The sequence below is a fragment of the Ovis aries genome, chromosome 26 (genome assembly GCF_016772045.2).
Source record: "Ovis aries strain OAR_USU_Benz2616 breed Rambouillet chromosome 26, ARS-UI_Ramb_v3.0, whole genome shotgun sequence".
In the NCBI taxonomy this organism is placed as follows: domain Eukaryota; kingdom Metazoa; phylum Chordata; class Mammalia; order Artiodactyla; family Bovidae; genus Ovis; species Ovis aries.
Genome location: NC_056079.1, coordinates 1,272,640 through 1,291,745, shown reverse-complemented (window position 1 = coordinate 1,291,745; position 19,106 = coordinate 1,272,640). Strand labels below are relative to the sequence as shown.

General features: G+C 51.3%; 1 protein-coding gene across 1 annotated transcript in view; it reads right to left on the bottom strand.

Annotated features, from left to right (window-relative positions):
- The window catches only part of DLGAP2 (DLG associated protein 2), a 90,394-nt gene that overhangs the window by 8,892 nt on the left and 62,396 nt on the right, over positions 1–19,106 (bottom strand). The window contains exons 7-10 of the mRNA XM_060406971.1: positions 17,407–17,492; positions 15,341–15,756; positions 8,983–9,074; positions 273–425 (exon numbers count right to left, since the gene is read on the bottom strand). Coding sequence (XP_060262954.1) covers positions 273–425; positions 8,983–9,074; positions 15,341–15,756; positions 17,407–17,492 — 747 coding nt within the window. The remainder of the gene's footprint in view (positions 1–272; positions 426–8,982; positions 9,075–15,340; positions 15,757–17,406; positions 17,493–19,106) is intronic.

Sequence of the window (19,106 nt, the reverse complement as noted above, 5' to 3'; positions counted from 1 at the left end):
TGGTAATAATTCAGAGGACGGGGCATGACAGGAAATGCGACTTCGAATTGGTGTCTTCTCGGAATTGTCAGCAAGAAAGGGACTTCCTATATGTGCCGATGACTCCAGCACCAGCCTGGCTGTGCACACATGGGTCTAGGTGTGATATCAGATCCTGCCCTGTTAACTGCACACTGAGACACGCATGCTAACGTGGCACTTGGAGCACGTGCACGGAGTGTGGGCAGGGACGGGGGCGGTGGGCTCTGTGTGGGGATGCAGCAGGGGCTTACCTTCCTCTCCGGGGACTCGACCACCTTCCAGTCGCTGAGTTTCAGCTGGTGCAACTCATCGAACTTCATGCTGACGTCCTGAACGGACAGCTGCAGCATGTCCCAGTAGCCGGCCAGATCCTGGGAAGTGGGCCTGGGCATAGCGCTGGGGTCCTGCCGGACACGGGTACAGTTAGAGCCGCAGAGACCTCCAGGCAGGGCGGGGTCCGGGAGAAGCCTCCGTAATTCAGAATTGGGTGCACATGCTCCTGAGGGCCCATGAGGATCTAGTGACAGTTTACATGAGTGTTTGCTGACAGTTAAAAAAAATCTGTGATGGAATTTCAGCTGAGCTATTTCAAATCCTAAAATATGATGCTGTGAAAGTGTTGCACTCAATATGTCAGCAAATTTGGAAAACTCAGCAGTGGCTACAGGTCTAGAAAATGTCAGTTTTCATTCCAATCCCCAAAAAGGGCAATGTCAAAGAATGTTCATACTACCACACAATTGCACATGCTAGCAAAGTAATGCTCAAAATTCTCCAAGTTAGGTTTCAACAGTATGTGAACCCAGAACTTCTACAAGTTCAAGGTGGATTTAGAAAAGGAAGAGGAAGCAGAGATCAAATTGACAACACCCATTGGATCATAGAGAAAACAAGAGAATTCCAGAAGAACATCTGCTTCATTGACTATGCCAAAGTCTTTGACTGTGTGGATCACAACAAACTGGAAAATTCTTCAAGAGATGGGAATACCATGACACCTGACCTGTCTCCTGAGATACCTGTATGCAGGTCAGGAAGCAACAGTTAGAACTGGGCATGGAATAACAGTCTGGTTCAAAAGTCAGGAAAGGAGTACATCAAGGCTGTATATTGTCACCCTGCTTATTTAACTTAAATGCAGAATACATTAAGAGAAATGCTGGGCTGGATGAAGTACAAGCTGGAATCGAGATTGTCAGGGGAAATATCAATAACCTCAGATATGCAGACGACACCACCCTTATGGCAGAAAGTGAAGAGGAACTAAAGAGCCTTTGGATGAAAGTGAAAGGTGAGAGTGAAAAAGCTGGTTTAAAACTCAACATTCAAAAAACTAAGATCATGGCATCTGGTCCCATCACTTCATGGCAAATAGATGGGGAAACAGTGACAGACTTTATTTTGGGGGGTGCCAAAATCACTGCAGATGGTGGCTACAGCCTTGAAATTACAAGGCCCTTGCTCCTTGAAAGAAAAGCTATGACTAGCCTATATAGCATATTAAAAAGCAGAGGCATTACTTTGCCAACAAAGGTCCATCTAGTGAAAGTTATGGTTTTTCCAGTAGTCATGTATGGATGTGAGAGTTGGACCATAAAGAAAGCTGAGCGCTGAAGAATTGATGCATTTGAACTGTGGTGATGGAGAACTCTTGAGAGTCCCTTGGACTGTGAGGAGATCAAACCAGTCCTTCCTAAAGGAAATCAGTCCTGAATATTCATTGGAAGGACTGATGCTGAAGCTGAAGCTCCAATACTCTGGCCACCTGATGTGAAGAGCCAACTCATTAGAAAAGACCCTGATGCTGGGAAAGATTGAGGGCAGAAGGAGAAGGGGCCGACAGAGGATGAGATGATTGGATAGCATCACCAACTCAATGGACATGAGTTTGAGCAAGCTCTGGGAAATGGTGAAGGACAGGGAAGCCTGGTGTGCTGCAGTCTGTGGGGTCTCTAAGAGTTGGACATGACTGAGCAATTGAACAACAACAAATCTGAAAAGTCTGCGTTCTGTGTGATTCCAACGGTAGGACATGCTGGAAAGGGCACATCTATGGAGACAGTAAAAAGATGAGAGGTGGCTGGGGGCTGAGGGAAGACAAGGGGTGACCAGGGGGAGCACAGAGGATTCTCAGGACCATGAGACCGCTCTGCATGTCACTGTCCCAGTGGACACATGTCATATATTTGTCTAAATCCACAGACTGTCCAACACCAAGAGTGAGCCCCGATGGAAACCACGGATGCATAGTGGTGGGGCTGGTGTGTGACAACAGGGAGTACATGGCATTTTCTCTGTATTTTCACCCAGTTTTGCTGTGAATCTACAATGGCTGAAAAAACATCTATGAACATGGTTGAAAAATGGGCAGAGGATATGTCTGCCAGGAAAGACATACAGATGGCCACTGGGCACATGAAAAGATGCTCAGCACCACTAATCAGCAGAGAAATGCACAGCAAAACCACAGTGAGGTATCACCTTGCACCCGTCCCAGTGGCCATCATCAGACGGGAAGTAGCGAGGTTTCGAGGATGCAGAGAGAAGGCAGCCCTTGTGTGCTGCTGGTGGGAACACAGACTGGTGTGGCCGCTATGGAGAACAGTATGGACTAGCCTCACAAACTCAACAAGCAGCTAGCTCACGACCCAGGGGTGCCCTCCTGGGTATTATCCGAAGAAAACGACAAGACTAATTCAAACAGACACACGCACCTCCACATTCACTGCCAAACTATTTACAATCGCCGAGACGTGGAAGCAGCCGAAGTGTCCTTCAGCAGAGAGGATGTCATGCATGTATATAGTGAAATACTAGTCCAGTGTAACAAAGAATGCAATCTTGAAACCTGCGATAACATGTAAGTCAGACAGAAGAAGACAAATGCTGTATGACTTCACTTGTATGTTGAGCCTAAAAATGAAAACAAATGAACAAACGTAACAAGACGGAAACAGAGTCAGACACAAACAGGTGTGTGCAGAGGGGACTGGGGATGGGGGTGGGAAGTGAGTTCAGGATAAGGAGGTATGGACTGCCAGCTGCAAAATAAGGGAGTCCTGGGAATGAAACTTACGGTGTGGGGAATGCAGGAGTAATTATGTAGCCTCTTTGTATGGTGACATGTTCTAACTAGACTTATCATGTTGATCAGTTTGCAACATCAGATCACTATGCTGTGTATCAGGAACTAACATGGTGCTGCATTTCAAAAAACACAAAAGCACACTCAAGGAAAAAGGGACCAGATTTGTGGTTACTAGAGGTGCGGGTGGGGTGGGAGGAGGGGGAATGCGATGAAGGTCGCCAAAGGCACGAACTTCCCATAACAGGATGAACCAATGCTAAGAATGTGAGGTACGGCACGGTAAATACAGTCAGCATTGCTGTTCCTTACATATGAAAGCTGTTAAGACAGCAAATCCTGAAGGCTCTCATCACAAGGAAAATTGCCTTTTTCTGCTTCTTTGTGTACCCACAGATGTGATGGATGCTCTCTACGATTAAGGCGACAGTCACTTCATGATACCAGTCAGATTACGGTGCTGCACTCCTACACTTATCCAGTGCTGCGTGTTACTTATATCTCAACACAGCTGGGAGGAAATGCTTTCTTAGAACCTGGGGATGGTGGCGCCTGTTAAGGTTCTGATGCCTCGACAGTTCTCACAGCTGAGGCCCTCTGGTTCTGGGCGCCTGTGGGGTTCCTGGGCAGGGTCTGTGGTGGTGCTGGTGGTGAGGGGCTCTGGGGAGGTGGGGCCTGTTTCCTTCTGTCCTCTAAGGGGTCTCAGCCCTGCTTCTGAAGGTCAGAGACACCCAACGTGTGCACCATGGGTGCTGTTGCCCTGGCTTGGAGGGAGGGCTTGGCAGGTCAGGTTCCCGCCCTAGGAGGACAGCTGATGCCACGAGTGGCACACGGGCAGCCACGGGTGGACGCGGCCCCAGGGCGGGCTCGCTCCTGCGTGCGCTGATCAGGGCGCTGGTCCATTCACGGAGCTTCCCCCCACAGCCCCCTCCTGTCACCCCCACCGGGGCCAGGACTCGACGTGCGAATGCTGGGGACACAGACGTCCAGTCCTAGTCCTATGCCCACACCCACCAGGTCACTCTCTGGGCCCTGTCCACCTGCCCGACGCGACCAGACAGCAGCTGTGCTGACCTGCTGGGAGGGGGTCAGAACCACCGTCCGAGCCACTCGCACACAAAGCCCTCATTTTCTGCTCAGAGTGAGAAGTGCAACCCCGGGCGGTTGTTTACTGTGTGAGGACCATTCTCCACTGAGCCACCAGGGGCGACCTGGTGTGCAGACCGAAGAGCCGGATGGGCGGGTGCAGGGTCCCGCACAGGGTCAGGGTTGGATGGGGTCGCGTACAGGGTCAGGGTGAGGTGCAGGGTCATGTCAGGGTCAGGGTCATGTCAGGATCAGGGTCATGTCAGGGTCAGATACAGGCTCAGGGTCAGCTTGAGGTGCAGGGCCAGGGTTATGTCAGGGTCAGATACAGGCTCAGGCTCAGGGTCGGGTCAGGGTCATGTCAGGGTCAGGTGTGGGAGGGTCTGTCAGGTCGCGAGACCTGGCTTGTCACGCCCTCGCCTGAGTTTGAGCACAGCTGCCGCTTATGAAGGGAACAGTGAAGGCCTTGCTCTGAGCTGCGCCTTGCAGGTGATGGGGTTCGGGGGGACCGACAGGGGCTCCCTGGCTGGGGCTGGAAGGATGCTCCTCCCCCTGACAGTGGGTCCTGAGCCGCGTGTCCTCCTCCTGGAGGACGTAGCTGGCACAGCGACCCCTCCTCCCCTCCCTCCCCCCCCCCCCCCAAGGGGCAGGTGTGAAGGGCCTGCACATGTCTGAGGATCACGTTGCCCAAGAGTGAACTCCGGGGTCACTAGGCCTCTGCTCTGGGCTCTGAGGGGCAGAGGCCATGGGCATGGTGGACCCCAGCACAGTCAGGGCCCTGCTCTGGGTCCTCTGCTCCTTTCTGGGAGGCATGGCTATATCTGTGTTCTTGGACACTCCCACACCCTGGTCTGTTTGTAGGCCCCGTCTGTCACATCAAGGTGGGCCAGGCCAGTCCCCTCCCCCAGCAAGTGCGCAGAGCTGCCCATCCCTGTTGACTGCACACAGGGTCCCAGGGTGCTACCTGGCCCCAGCATGGGAGGTCCTGGGACGTGGGCTCAGATGCTCTGTGTTCTGGAACATTCTCTGGGAGCTGTGTGTCCTGAGAAGGGCTGAGGAGAGACCATGGTCTCGTTCAAGTACAGCGTTAGATCAGTGGTCTGTGTGTGACTCCATCTCCTCCAGCCCCGGGGGGCTGGGCCGCTGGCCCTACGGCCACAGGGGTCCACCTGCTAGTGTCAAGGGCAGGCCCTTTCCAGAGCCCATCCTCAACAGCCAGTGGGTCTGACTCACTCCCTGGAGCCATTCCTCTGTCTTAGAACTAGGGCTGCCAACGAGGACAGTGTGGTTTTTATGAGCAGGGCCCCGCCGGCACTTTCAGCTCCTCTGCTGACGGTCCGCCCAGAGCCCAGCAACCTCCTCCAAGTGCTCTGGGGCTTTTGGTCCAACGGAGAGCGCACGAAAAGGAAGCGGTCATGCCAGACCTCTTATGAACATAAAGTGCAATCTGACGTGTGTAAGAGGTGTCTGTCAAGGATGTGAAGCTGGATAATTCTCAGGTCTAATACCCCAGGTGCATCTGGCAGAGAAGACGTGCATTGCTTACAGCTGGAAGACCATTACTCTGCTGCACCGAGGTTCCTGAAGACGCGGACAACCCTCCCATCGGCTCAGCAGAACAGGGGCCACGCCCCCTGGCGGCCTTGGTCAGTCCTCAGAGATGGCGATGGGGTGGGGCTGGGGCTGGGGCTGGGGGTAGGACACGCCTGGGGGACGGGAGAGCCGAGTGTTTCTACAACTGCATGTTCCTTTGAGGGACCCTAAGCCTGCCTGTTCCCCGCTCTTAAATGTTGATTGTAACTTCACGGCATAGGTGGCCAGGTGCTAACGCTTTAAATCTCATGATGAACTTGAATGGGATTAATGGACAATATTGGAGAAAACATTCTCTTTAATGATCCTGATGAAAAGGGATGAATTGAACTCTGACGTGCTAGGCTGCCTCCATGTGGAAGAACATGCTACAAACTCACAGGCCTCCATGTGAATTTAAGAACAGAGCAAAACAAGGTCGAGACACCGTGAACCGATGCTTGCGTGTTAATGATGTGTGGTCTGAAAGAGGTCAGTGTATGGATTATAAATAGAAATACATAAAAGAGGTTGTAAAGTAGTGTGAATACCATTGGGCTATTACTCTTCAATGACTTTCTCCAAATAATTATTGTTTCTCCAAAATAATATCGGTGAGTACTTTCTTTGGTCAGATAAGGGAAAGTATGTGTGTAATGATACATATTTATATTTATTGATAGACAGAGTGCCTGATGAACTATGGACGGAGGTTTGTGACATTGTACAGGAGACAGGGATCAAGACCATTCCCATGGAAAAGAAATGCAAAAAAGCAAAATGGCTGTCTGAGGAGGCCTTAAAAATAGCTGTCAAAAGAAGAGAAGCGAAAAGCAAAGGAGAAAAGGGAAGATATAAGCATCTGAATGCAGAGTTCCAAAGAATAGCAAGAAGAGGTAAGAAAGCCTTCCTCAGGGATCAATGCAAAAAAATAGAGGAAAACAACAGAATGGGAAAGACTAGAGATCTCTTCAAGAAAATTAGAGATACCAAGGGAACATTTCATGCAAAGATGGGCTCAATAAAGGACAGAAATGGTATGGACCTAACAGAAGCAGAAGATATTAAGAGGAGGCAAGAATACACAGAAGAACTGTACAAAAAAGATCTTCACGACCCAGATAATCATGATGGTGTGATCACTAATCTAGAGCCAGACATCCCGGAATGTGAAGTCAAATGGGCCTTAGAAAGCATCACTACGAACAAAGCTAGTGGAGGTGATGGAATTCCAGTGGAGCTATTTCAAATCCTGAAAGAGGATGCTGTGAAAGTGCTGCACTCAATAGGCCAGCAAATTTGGAAAACCCAGCAGTGGCCACAGGACTGGAAAAGGTTAGTTTTCATTCCAATCCCAAGGAAAGGCAATGCCAAAGAATGCTCAAACTACCGCACAATTGCACTCACCTCACACGCTAGTAAAGTAATGCTCAAAATTCTCCAACCCAGGCTTCAGCAATATGTGAACTGTGAATTTACTGATGTTCAAGCTGGTTTTAGAAAAGGCAGAGGAACCACAGATCAAATTGCCAACATTTGCTGGACTATGGAAAAAGCAAGAGAGTTCCAGAAAAACATCTATTTCTACTTTATTGACTATGCCAAAGCCTTTGACTGTGTGGATCACAATAAACTGTGGAAAATTCTGAAAGAAATGGGAATATCAACCTGACCTGCCTCTTGAGAAACCTGTATGCAGGTCAGGAAGCAACAGTTAGAACTGGACATGGAACAAAAGACTGGTTGCAAATAGGAAAAGGAGTACGTCAGGGCTGCATATTGTCACCCTGCTTATTTAACTTATATGCAGAGTACATCATGAGAAATGCTGGGCTGGAAGAAACACAAGCTGGAATCAAGATTGCCGGGAGAAATATCAATAACCTCAGATATGCAGATGACACCACCCTTATGGCAGAAAGTGAAGAGGAACTAAAAAGCCTCTTGATGAAAGGGAAAGAGGAGAGTGAAAAAGTTGGCTTAAAGCTCAACATTCAGAAAACGAAGATCATGGCATCTGGTCCCATCTATCATGGCAAATAGATGGGGAAACAGTGGAAACAGTGGCAGACTTTATTTTGGGGGGCTCCAAAATCACTGCAGATGGTGATTGCAGCTATGAAATTAAAAGACGCTTACTCCTTGGAAGAAAAGTTATGACCAACCTAGATAGCATATTGAAAAGCAGAGACATTACTTTGCCAACAAAGGTCCATCTAGTCAAGGCTATGGTTTTTCCAGTGGTCATGTATGGATGTGAGAGTTGTACTGTGAAGAAAGCTGAGCGCCGAAGAATTGATGCTTTTTGAACTGTGGTGTTGGAGAAGACTCTTGAGAGTCCCTTGGACTGCAAGGAGATCCAACCAGTCCATCCTAAAGGATATCAGTCCTGGGTGTTCATTGGAAGGACTGATGCTGAGGCTGAAACTCTGATACTTTGGCCACCTCATGCAAAGGGTTGACTCACTGGAAAAGACCCTGATGCTGGGAGGGATTGGGGGCAGGAGGAGAAGGGGACGACAGAGGATGAGATGGCTGGATGGCATCACTGACTCGATGGACGTTAGTCTGAGTGAACTCTGGGAGTTGGTGATGGACAGGGAGGCCTGGCGTGCTGCGATTCGTGGGGTCAAAAAGAGTTGGACACGACTGAGTGACTGAACTGAACTGAACTGAATATTTATATATTATTCATGTTAGAATACATATATGTGTATATAACGCATATATATATTCCCTTTGATTTTCAGGAAGATCAGAACCAAGTTTAGTGGCAACCGTGCTTCTAGCTTGGTCCCTGGTATTTCGGCTCACTCCTGACTGTGACATGAAGCCGAGACTGCCCCTGGAGCCCCCTGCCGGCCTCTCTGTGTGGTTGCTCGTGTGTCTCTACAGGAGCCACCTCCTGGTGCCCCCGTCACCGTGTCATCCCCACGACATGATGCACACCTGTCCCCCTGCCCGGGGTCCCCAGGGGCAGGCTGGTGGCCAAGGACACTCTCACGGCTGGGAGCCCGCCGCCCGCTGCCCACCACGCCCCTCCCTCGCCCACAGCCGAGGCCTCCCTGCTTTGGCCCCCAGAGCTGTGCACGTCCCCATCCTTCACCAGGCCGTGCTCCCGCAGCGGTCCTTCACAGCGGACAGGGCAGAGGTGAGGGCGGAGAGAGTGGACGCCTGGCCTGCTGACCCGCGCCCGGGGGTCTCGAGGGGGCACTCACCATGTTCTGCTGGCAGAGCCAGTAAAACTGCTGGAACTTCTGGGACATCAGCAGCTGGGCGCTCCCCACGGCACTCCGGATCTTGCCGAGGACTGTGGACACACACAGGGTTACGGGCGGGTCGGCGGGGGCCAGGAGAGGGGCGCCACGCGAGGTGGCCTTCTCGCTGCCGCTCCAGGTCCTCGCGTGCGTGAGGTCATGTCTGACTGAGGCTCCACGGACTGTGCCCCCAGGCGCCTCTGTCTGTGGGATTCTCCAGGCAAGAACACTGGAGGGGGTCGTCATGCCGTCCTCCAGGGGATCTTCCCTCCTCAGGGATCGAACCCTCGCCTCCTGCACTGGCAGGTGTGCTCCTTACCACGGAGTCACCTGGGACGCCGTTATCCTCAGTCAGTGGAGGTGAAAACTTTGAGCTTACTGTGTGGAACGGCCACCAGTTGAGCCCTCTTTCCATCTGGTCCATCCTGATTCATGAAGGAAATTCAAAGATGACCAAATACTGACTATCGGGACACCTCAGTGTGGGGGGAAATTTACCTTTGAAAGGTCCTCCAGCCCACCCAGCCCTCCGGGGGTCAGTTGGGTGGCAGGGACCCTGGCCCCTCACATCACCCCGCTGACCCCTAGGAGGGTGCGTGAGGACATCCTGCCTCAGGCACCTGGGGGCCAGCTCACCAGGGCGGTCAGGAGCAGCGAGGGTCCGTTTGATCTATGAATGATCTCAAGCTGTAAGAACTTAATTAATCAAAGGGTGCTTTAAGAAAGTAAGTAATACAGCTTTGTCAGTGGAAAGGATCTAACCACTTACTGGATCGTTGTGATGACTTAGGGATTTGAACTGGGCAAAAGAAAGATTTCCAGCATGGAAATTTTGGGAACCGCCCCCCCCACCTACTCCCTGCATGTGCCTCCTCACATCCCATCATTCTGACCCAGTCCTGGCCTGTGTGAACATCATCATTATTTCAGAAATAACAGCTTTGTGAGACCCCAACTCCCATGATTCTCAGAGGCACTTAGGAATCTGGAGGCAAACGCTTCTGGCCTCTGTACCTGGGCCCTTGTCTCTGGGGTTCGGTCTAAGCGGCCATCCCCAGCGACTCCCCTCTGCGGGCAAGTGTGTCCTCTCTTGAGTCCCCTTCAAGACCTGCACAACACAGATAACAACCAGCTACACAGAGCCCCTGACGTCCCACGTGGGTCCAGCGTGTCTCCAGCCCGGGAAAGACGGGAGCCTCCGAGACAAAGATCTTAGCCTGGAGCTCGGCTAGCGTGAAGCGACGCTGAACCGTCACCACCGACAGTGTTTCAGTACTTGTGGATTGTCGACCCTGGGACATTCCTGAGGTTCAGTCTGGAGAAGAGCCCAAAGGGAGGAACCTTCAGCATGTGGGTCACTTGGCGGGGGTCTGGGTATGGGCAGACTCGGGGTGCGGGGTGGGGCCTGAGACCTGGCATTTCCACAGGGGTGCAGCCCACATCCAGAGAGGTAAACTCAGTTTCTCTAGCTTTCTCCCCAGTTTCCCCAAACATTCCTAATTTTGATAGGCAGCCTCCAAAATAATGAGTTGAGACTCACTTGGGGTGAGCTAGAAACTGGCCTCAAGGACTCTGACTCCTGGGCCACAAGCCACTGAGACCCTGGTTCTTGGCCTCCCCCGGGGGGTGGGGCTCACGGACACAGTGGGGGCCTCGGTGCACAGGCGGCCAAGGGCTACGAACTGGAACCGGAGTCCTCGAAATCAAACGTGTCTGTGAGGGGTGCCGAGGACGCGTCCTACTGGGACAGGAAGCAGCCATGGAACAGGAGGCCGGGGGCACTGTCGTGCTTCCAGGGTGAGCGTGTTCATCACGGCGTGCCCTCCTGGGGTCGGGGAGGGGTTAATGGCCTGACTCGCTCCTGAGTTTGCCTGCAATTTCTGACTTGTCTGGAGTGCTGTTCCCCAAAGCTTGACTGAAGACTTGCACACACAGAGAGCTTGAAACAAAGTAGCGCCAGCACCTCTGCTCCAGCACTTGGGATCACCAGCTCTGGGCGTGTGTCCTTCTGACCCTCTTGGAGATGAGCTGTAGTCAGCACCTCCTTCGCCAGCACGCTGCACAACCACAGAGCCACGGCCCTTCCTAAGAAACCAACACTTCCCTAATATCACCCAATTCTCGGTTGCTTCTAAAATGTGAAGAAGAGTTAAAACTGTAACTTTCAATACCAGTGAGTTCACTAGATAACACCGCGGTATCCTTTCAGACTTAAACGAAACAGAAAGCCGTCTTGTCAGCGTCCTGACGCCCGCAGCCCGCTGCAGGGGGGCTTGGCCCCTGGCCCCCTGGCCTGCTCATCTCCCCCATCTCTGGGCAGTGGAGGGGACACAGGGCAGGAAGGCAGAGGGGCCGGAGCACTGCCTGCAAGGGCTGAAAATACTTCCCACCTGGTTCACGCTTTGGCCCCCAAACTGAACACGTTAGATTTCCACTTGTAAACCCTTGTAACTTGCAGGACTGACGAAAACCTTTAAAGAGACTTGTTTTAACCAAATGGTCACTGTAGGACTATATAGAAGAGCTGCTGCTGCTGCTAAGTCGCTTCAGTTGTGTCCGACTCTGTGCGACCCCACAGACGGCAGCCCACCAGACTCCCCCGTCCCTGGGATTCTCCAGGCAAGAACACTGAATCACATATAAATGCATTTTTTTCCCCCACTGATGCTATGCTTCCTGAAGTGGTAATTAAAAAGTCAGTCAGTTAAACTAAACAGCATTCTAAGTGGCACAAAGTAAAAAAAAAAAAAAAAAAAAAAAGAAACTCCCCAAAATAGTGTGCTTTCTGAAATAAAAGTTTCCAGAGCCACAAACATCTTCCTCCACAGGTTCATAAGAAAGATGAACAGCACGAGGAACTCAGCAGTGGGGTCGTCTGTGAGGTGTGACATCCTCAGCGTCTGTGACGCTGAAGTTTTAGTCCCCATTCTTCACATCCTTCTTAAAATACACCTCAATGGAAGTATTAATATACAGTACTTCAGTTAATAAACTTTAGCACAACAGGGATAGGGGGTGATGTCTGGGTGTTGATTTACTGCAGTGGAGACTTATTATAAAGGGTATACATTGATTATCGCTCGAGAGAGGTAAGGGATGTCAGAGTGTAGCTCATGGCCTGACGGCTAATGGCAGGGGATTTGCGCTCATCAATGTGGATGGTTCTATCTGATACCTATAATGTAAATAATAGCCTCCCATAATTGCAAAGAATTTGAAGCAAAAATTCAATTTATTCTTTTCCACTATCCTTCTCTAATTCTGTCACAGTTTAGCCACTTTCTTTCAAGAGCCACAGATAAGGGCTCATGCTCATCAGAATGGAAATTTACAAAGAACCTGAGACACCCCAGGCCTCTGATGTACAGAGAAGTCTGATTAACTGACTTGCTCCTTTATTTTTCACGCCTGTTCTACAATTTCCAGCTCCACCTAAATTCACCATTAAGTGCTAGGGCAGTACTGACACTATTCTTTTGAAATTCGAGGTGGGCTTTTCTAGAACTTGCACACAGTTTGAGGTGGTCACTTGGAGATCCACGACCGGCGGATCTCGGATTTCCTCCTGACCCAGGCGTGGGGACGCGCGCGCGTCCACAAATCCCCGGCGAAGCCTCAGGCTTTCTCCAGAGAGCGTGGCACCTCCAGGGAAGGAGGCCTGGGAGACCCGCCGCGAGCGTCGAACCCCAGCTCTGCCAATAACGTGGCGACTGAGGATGGGGGACCCTCAGATGATGATGTTTCCCAGTGCTGTGCTGAGATCTTCAGATCAGCAGCTCTGGGGCAGAGTTGTTCGAGGGCAGGAGAACAGCCCAGCACCTCCCCAAAGACCCAGGGCTCAGTTCCCCAGGCCATTCATCTTTTTACAAACCTGCTGGGTAAGATCTTTGTGGCTCTGGAAACTTCCATTTCAGAAAACATACCTTTTTTATTTTTTTGCTCTTACTTTATGCCACTTACCCATTTGGTTTAACATAATTAACACAAAACCCACAAAACACTAGAGAGCAGTGGTTTACAGCCCCTGCAGAGTGTCCATCTAGGCTTCAGCCTGCTTTAACCTGACTTAACTTGTACCAGTACTAACGGTTCTCATGATGTTTTTATTAACCGTAGAGAGCTGAGTGAATCTGATTTGTTCGATCAATTCAGTGAGCTGTGGTTATAAAATAATAGCTTGGGAGAAAAGTTATCTCACATAATGGAAATTTCAATATTCGGAGCTCAGGGTTTTGGTTCAACAGCCATTTAATTTAATCTTCGGTTTTTAAAAGGACTGTAACCAAGGACCGTGTACCTGTTCCTAAAGTGAGGGGTGGAATGGAAAGTTACGTTACCTTTAAGCATTATTAGGGAATCACTCAAACGTGACCAATACAGTGCCCAGTTAATGTGTGGAGCAGGCAGTTGAGATTCAGATTAAGTGTTCTCTCACCTTTGCCACAAAAAATAAAGCTGGGTATAATTAAGAAATTGAGAAAAATCACAGAAAGGCTCGGATAGACCTGTTCACTGCTCTTTGTATCCAAGGCTCCTAGAGATATGATTTCACGTTATGAAACTGGTGGGAAGACGCTGCAGAGTCCCGGTGACTGAGTTGCTGTCGGTGGGAGGGGCCCCACGCCTGGCTGAGGGCAGTGTCAGGGCACACGGGGTTTTACACGCTGTGCTGTGTAGAGGCGTGAGTAGGGCTGGAAGCACCCTGTGCATGAAGACTGCCCCCCTTCCCCCTTCCTCCTTCGGACTCCCGCCGCTGAGGCTTCTGCTGGACGCTGCCAGCGGATGCTCAGCGCATCTGGGCAGTGCTGGAGGACGGTCAGCACATCCGGGCACCGCCGGTGGATGGTCAGCACGGCCGGGCACTGCCGGGGGACGGTCAGTGGATCACGTGTGATTGCCCAGGAGCCTAAGATGGAGCAGAGCTCCAGGAAAATGCAAAGCTGTCCCCACCTTTGAGAAGGGCGTGTGCCCACGTGCATGTCCCCAGGGATGACAGAGTCAGGGGCTCTGGGAGGTCGGGACCAAGCTCCCCACCGCAGGGGCAGAGGCCAAGTCTGAGGGAGGGCCTTCCTGGAGGGTCTCCGGCCTGGCTTTCTGCCACTGCTCGTGCCCTGATATTGGCCCGCCTGTCCGACTAGTCTACCTGCCTTCAAGGTCCGCCCAGATGCCGCCGCCACCGGGAAGACTTCTCAGACTGCCCAGATGCTGCCGCCACCGGGAAGACTTCTCAGACTGCCCTGCTGGCAGCATTTGCCGGACTTCGGGGTGTCGACAGCACTGAGCACTGTAAACGCCTCTGTCCTGGCCTTACCCACGCTGAGGTCCCTGCAGTGTCTGTGCGGCGCGCTCATCAGTGCCTCCACCTGCAGTCTCTGGGACGGCTCCTAGCATGGACTCAGCGAATGCCTGCTGGGGCTTTACAGGACACAGAGTCCAGGAGAAGATCCCAAAGTGCAAAAAAGGTGAAAAAGAGAAATGCAGCTGACGGACAGCAGAAACTCCCTTTCCTCTGCCCAGCTGAAGGAGAAACGTGTTCTCCAGATGCTGGTAATAAGACAACGACAACCTAGGTGACAGGATCTTACTGTTGATCTGGGTCACTGCAGATCATCAAATCACACACAGGATGATCACGGCATTACTTCCAGGATTTTCCCGACCACCCCAGTGACAAGAAAATCATAACTTATCATCACAAGGCTTCAGCGCTGGGGACTTTTAATGTCACCTCTTAATTTCCAGGGTCTAAGGCACAAGCCGAGTGTGTATTTTATTGCTCAGGGATCCTCTCTGGACCACAAATGAGGGTGATGGATTCAGAGAATCAGAGTGAAGTAAACGGCCAGGGATAGGGGCACGGCATTTTCTGAACAGCAGAAGACACTCCATCACTAGCTAGGGGGTTAGTCACTTACCATCTCCAGCTTTTCTCTGACACAAAGCCAAAGCAATTTCTTTTGACACGAGACGGTCACGAGTCTAGAAAACGGTTGAACTGTTGTTGCCCATCATCATTGCCAAAATTCAGAGAACCAGCACGTGGACCCTGAGATAACCTGCAGTCCCAAGACCACTGCAGGCCTGAGCCACCCTGCTATCCAGCACACAGCACGGAACAGAAGGATGCCCGTCAACATTTCAGCCACCGCTTTTCTGTTCTTCCGCTTGCATCTTAGCTTGGGTGGGGTATGCTGGGAGCCCACGCACTTTAATTTACTCAGGGATCTAAGGGATTGTCCTCATGGATTTCATTCGCCACGTACTCATTTATGGAAACCTGGTGAGTGTCTTCAGGCCTCAGGAGACACCTGCCTCTTACCTTCCTCCACGAGGTCGTTCTCCTCGGCTTCCCTCTCCATCTCCTTGCACCAGCCTTCCATCCGCTTCGTCTCCGTGTGCAGCAGCTTCAGGAACCATGCGCCGTCCCTGTGGCACGGAGACACACGCCCGCCATCCACTGCGTCCAGGGATGGCTCCAGCCAGGGGTCGGGAGGGGGCAGGTTGGCAGTGTCCACGGGGGTCCGATAGTCCTCCCGGTAACTGAAGAGCCCCTGGGTCCGGACGGTGCGCACCGCCCCATACTGCGTGGGGGTGCTGGGCTCCGAGTGCCTCTGGAAGGAGGACCCGAACTGCAGGCCCTTGTCCTCCGTGGTGACGTGTCCTGGGAAGCCCTCCAGCTCCAGGTCCGCCTGCACCCCGGCCGTCACGCTGTTGGAGCGCTTGAAGCGTCCGTGTCTGCGGGAGGTGGAGGGGGAGACAGACAGGAGCTTGTCGGAGATGACCCTGAGCTGCAGAGCCCAGCTTATACATCCAGAGCATGCTGGGCCACACGCCAGCCTCGCGTGGAGACGAGCGCTTTCATCTTTGTTATCAGCACACTGGTGTTTCGTCTGTGTGAGAGCTTAGTTTGACTTTGCAAAGAATGAAACTCTAACTTTTAAGCTTCCATGGCTAAGTGATGCCCACTGAAGACCTAAGTTTACCACAGGCGGCTCAATCTATCCCTGAAACCACTGTCTAGGAGTAGTTACCTGCCTTTCAAAAACACGTGACAGGCTTACACATTTCTGTGTGTATGTATGTAAAATGAAGCCCCACTGCTTCTTTCAAGTACGTAATTCTTTTAAGTAATAACATCTGTGTCTTGTTGCGTTCTGGCGGCTATGCAGATCGTATTTCAGGACGTGAGCTTCTCTCTGAATGCTGCAGTAGCATCCGGTTATGTCTTTTATGCAAAATAATGAATCCAAATTCTGACTTCAGCAGGTGTTTAAAAACCATTTTCATTGTATGTATTTAAATGTCACTCATTTCTCATAGCCAGTTACTCAAAGGATTGGCAAGAATGAATTTATCACTGGAGCCCAGATTTTGCTGGTGAGAACTGTGTGTGTGTATGTATGTGCATATGTGTGCGCGTGTGTCTGTGTGCATGTGTGTCTGTGTGCATGCTTGTGTTTCTGTGTGTCTATGTGTGCATGTATGTGTACGTATGTGTCTCCGTGTGTGTGTGTGTGCATGTATGTCTGCACACCTAAACTCTGCCAAGCTCCACAAGTTGGCTCCTCACCAACTGGATGTGCAGATGGCAGGCAGCTGTGTGTGCAGCTGGCTAATGGATCTGCCTTCGCTGGAGGCAAAGGCGCTGAGAAGGAGCCACCAGCGGGGACGGGGGGCCACAAGCCCAGGTCCCAGGGCAGAAGACGCGGTTTCTGAGAGGCCCCCGTCCTGGGGAAGCCGTTAGTTCCTTGGCAGTCCACATCTTTGCAGGTTGGCCTAAAACCCTCACTGTGAGTGACTCACCAGGGTTTCAACAACCAAACGCTGCCTGGCGCTCACGATATGATATGCCCATCAAATCTGTCTTTCTGAAATTTACAAGATATGCTGTTTTAAATATAAAATAGAATAATCACCCCGCCCTCGTCACAAAAACAACACTCTTGTCATGGACTTCTCTGTGCTGGGCAGTGTGAGGGCTTCTTTTGAAGCGTCACCATTCTAAGGATTCTTCAGTCTTCTTTCTCTCCCCCTCTCTCTGTGGTTGTACTGTTAACATCCTAAGGTGGGAAAACCTGCGCTGGCTTTACGCGCATCCTTTTCCCCTGTGGGTGAAGGAGTCTGCTGTTCAGAGGTGCCAGTCCCTCTGCTTTCACAGGTGGTAAGTTACTTTAGAAAAAGAAGAGTCCCCGGCCGCCAGCAGAAACAAGGCTCAGAAGGATGCTAATTTCTACCCGAATGATATCCACTGAATTGGGGCTGGGGATATACGACCCTGTCTCCACGGACGGCATGAACCAGTGATGGCCACTGCTGTCCAGACACTGCCATCACGTTTCTAACCCACAGCCCTGCTCGGACGCCCCGGGAGTCGGGGGTGGTTACCGTTTCTCATCTTCCACCTGGACGCCCACCGAGTGGTACTCCCGCAGCCCCCGGCTCTCCGTGTCAGAGTCTGTAGCCGTCTCCACCTAGCGCAACAGAGAACATCTTGTTTTAGAACCAAGGCAGGGACCTGGACCAGGGACTATTTGTGTGTGTGTTCATCTGCCGTAATTAATTACGCATTTGTGTAATTAACGCAGAGATGCACTTGACCCAGGAAAACGACACCGGGAGGGAAACGCACTCGTGCTGGCGTAATTATGTTGCTACCGTGTTTCATCAAATTGTGCATGACCCCCTAACTCAATGCTGAGCCTCCATCTTCTAAATGTATGCAAATAAAATTGCTTTGCTTAGCTTGGGCGAAAAACAAGCTGTGTTGGATTGCATTATGAGAGGACTTAAAAGCTCTTGTCACATCCTGCAGGTACAGCATGAACCAGATAGAGCTAACACAACACACGGGCTGTTGGATAGGATGGTGGTGATGACGGCGTCCACATATGTGACATACAAAAGAACTGAAGCTTTACCAGACCCAGGCAACCCCTCCACCCGCCTCGACACAGCACCATCTGCTCACAGGATGTGCCCAGGGCAGGGCAATGCCACGACAGAACAGAAAGCGCGCACTCCACACACGGTCCTTACGGTGGCTGCATTTGCCGAGAAGTCTCCCCGAACCCAAGGAAGCATTTGTGGTGCAGCGTTAACTCATGAGAGAACTCTAGTAGCATGCAACTTCTAAAAATAACCAAAACTCCAGAAGCAAACGACCCTCCCGCTCCCAAACTCTCAGTATGAAAAGTCTGCCCCAGAAGAGTAAATATATGACCTTGAGTAAATATGACCAAACAACCAAAGATTAGTTTAGTCAAATGTTATCCCAGTTTCTATACTGCCCCTTTCCTTTTTTTTTTTTTTGCAAGAAAAAGTACCTACTGTCTCAAAAGGTGTTTTGACTCCAGTTCACAAATGTCAAAACTAAACTGTCAAACACATCTTTTCTTAAAAATATTAGTGATCGTTGCAAGGGTAACATACAAACCATTAGACGAATAACTGACCCCCTCTCCTGCTAGTGGTGAGAACAGGTGCACTGGGCAATCGTGGCTGGCCAAGTCTTTGTTGCTGGGGGCTGCTGCAGTTTGTAATGAAGAGCAGTTGTGCTGCTAAGAGCTGGTGTTTGTTTTCTGCTGATCCTGCGCCAGGCACTGAGCCAGGAGCAGACAAGTGTTACCACAGCTGGTGCACATGATACCCTGGGTCCAGCCACATGGAACACTGGAGGAATCAGAGAAGGTGAGTAACTTGCTCAGGGGTGCACAGCTCGCACAGCGCAGAGGCATGCTCAGTATCTGCTGTGGCCAGAATCAACACAGCCATATGGTGACCTTGCAGCTCCTGGGATGGGGCTGGGTCAGGGGCGGCCCTGTGGAGCCTGGGACAGTGGTAGCTCAGCGGTCAAGAACCACCTGCAAGGCAGGAGCCTCAGGAGACACGGGTTCAATCTCTAGGTGAGGAAGATCCTCTGGAGGATGGCACGGAAACCCACTCCAGTATTCTTGCCTGGAGAATCCCATGGACAGAGGAGCCTGGCGGACTACAGTCCATGGGGTCGCAAAGAGCCGGGCACAACTGAAGCGACTTAGCACACACGCACAAGAGGAAATGTGCTTGAGTAAAATTCCTAACCTGCT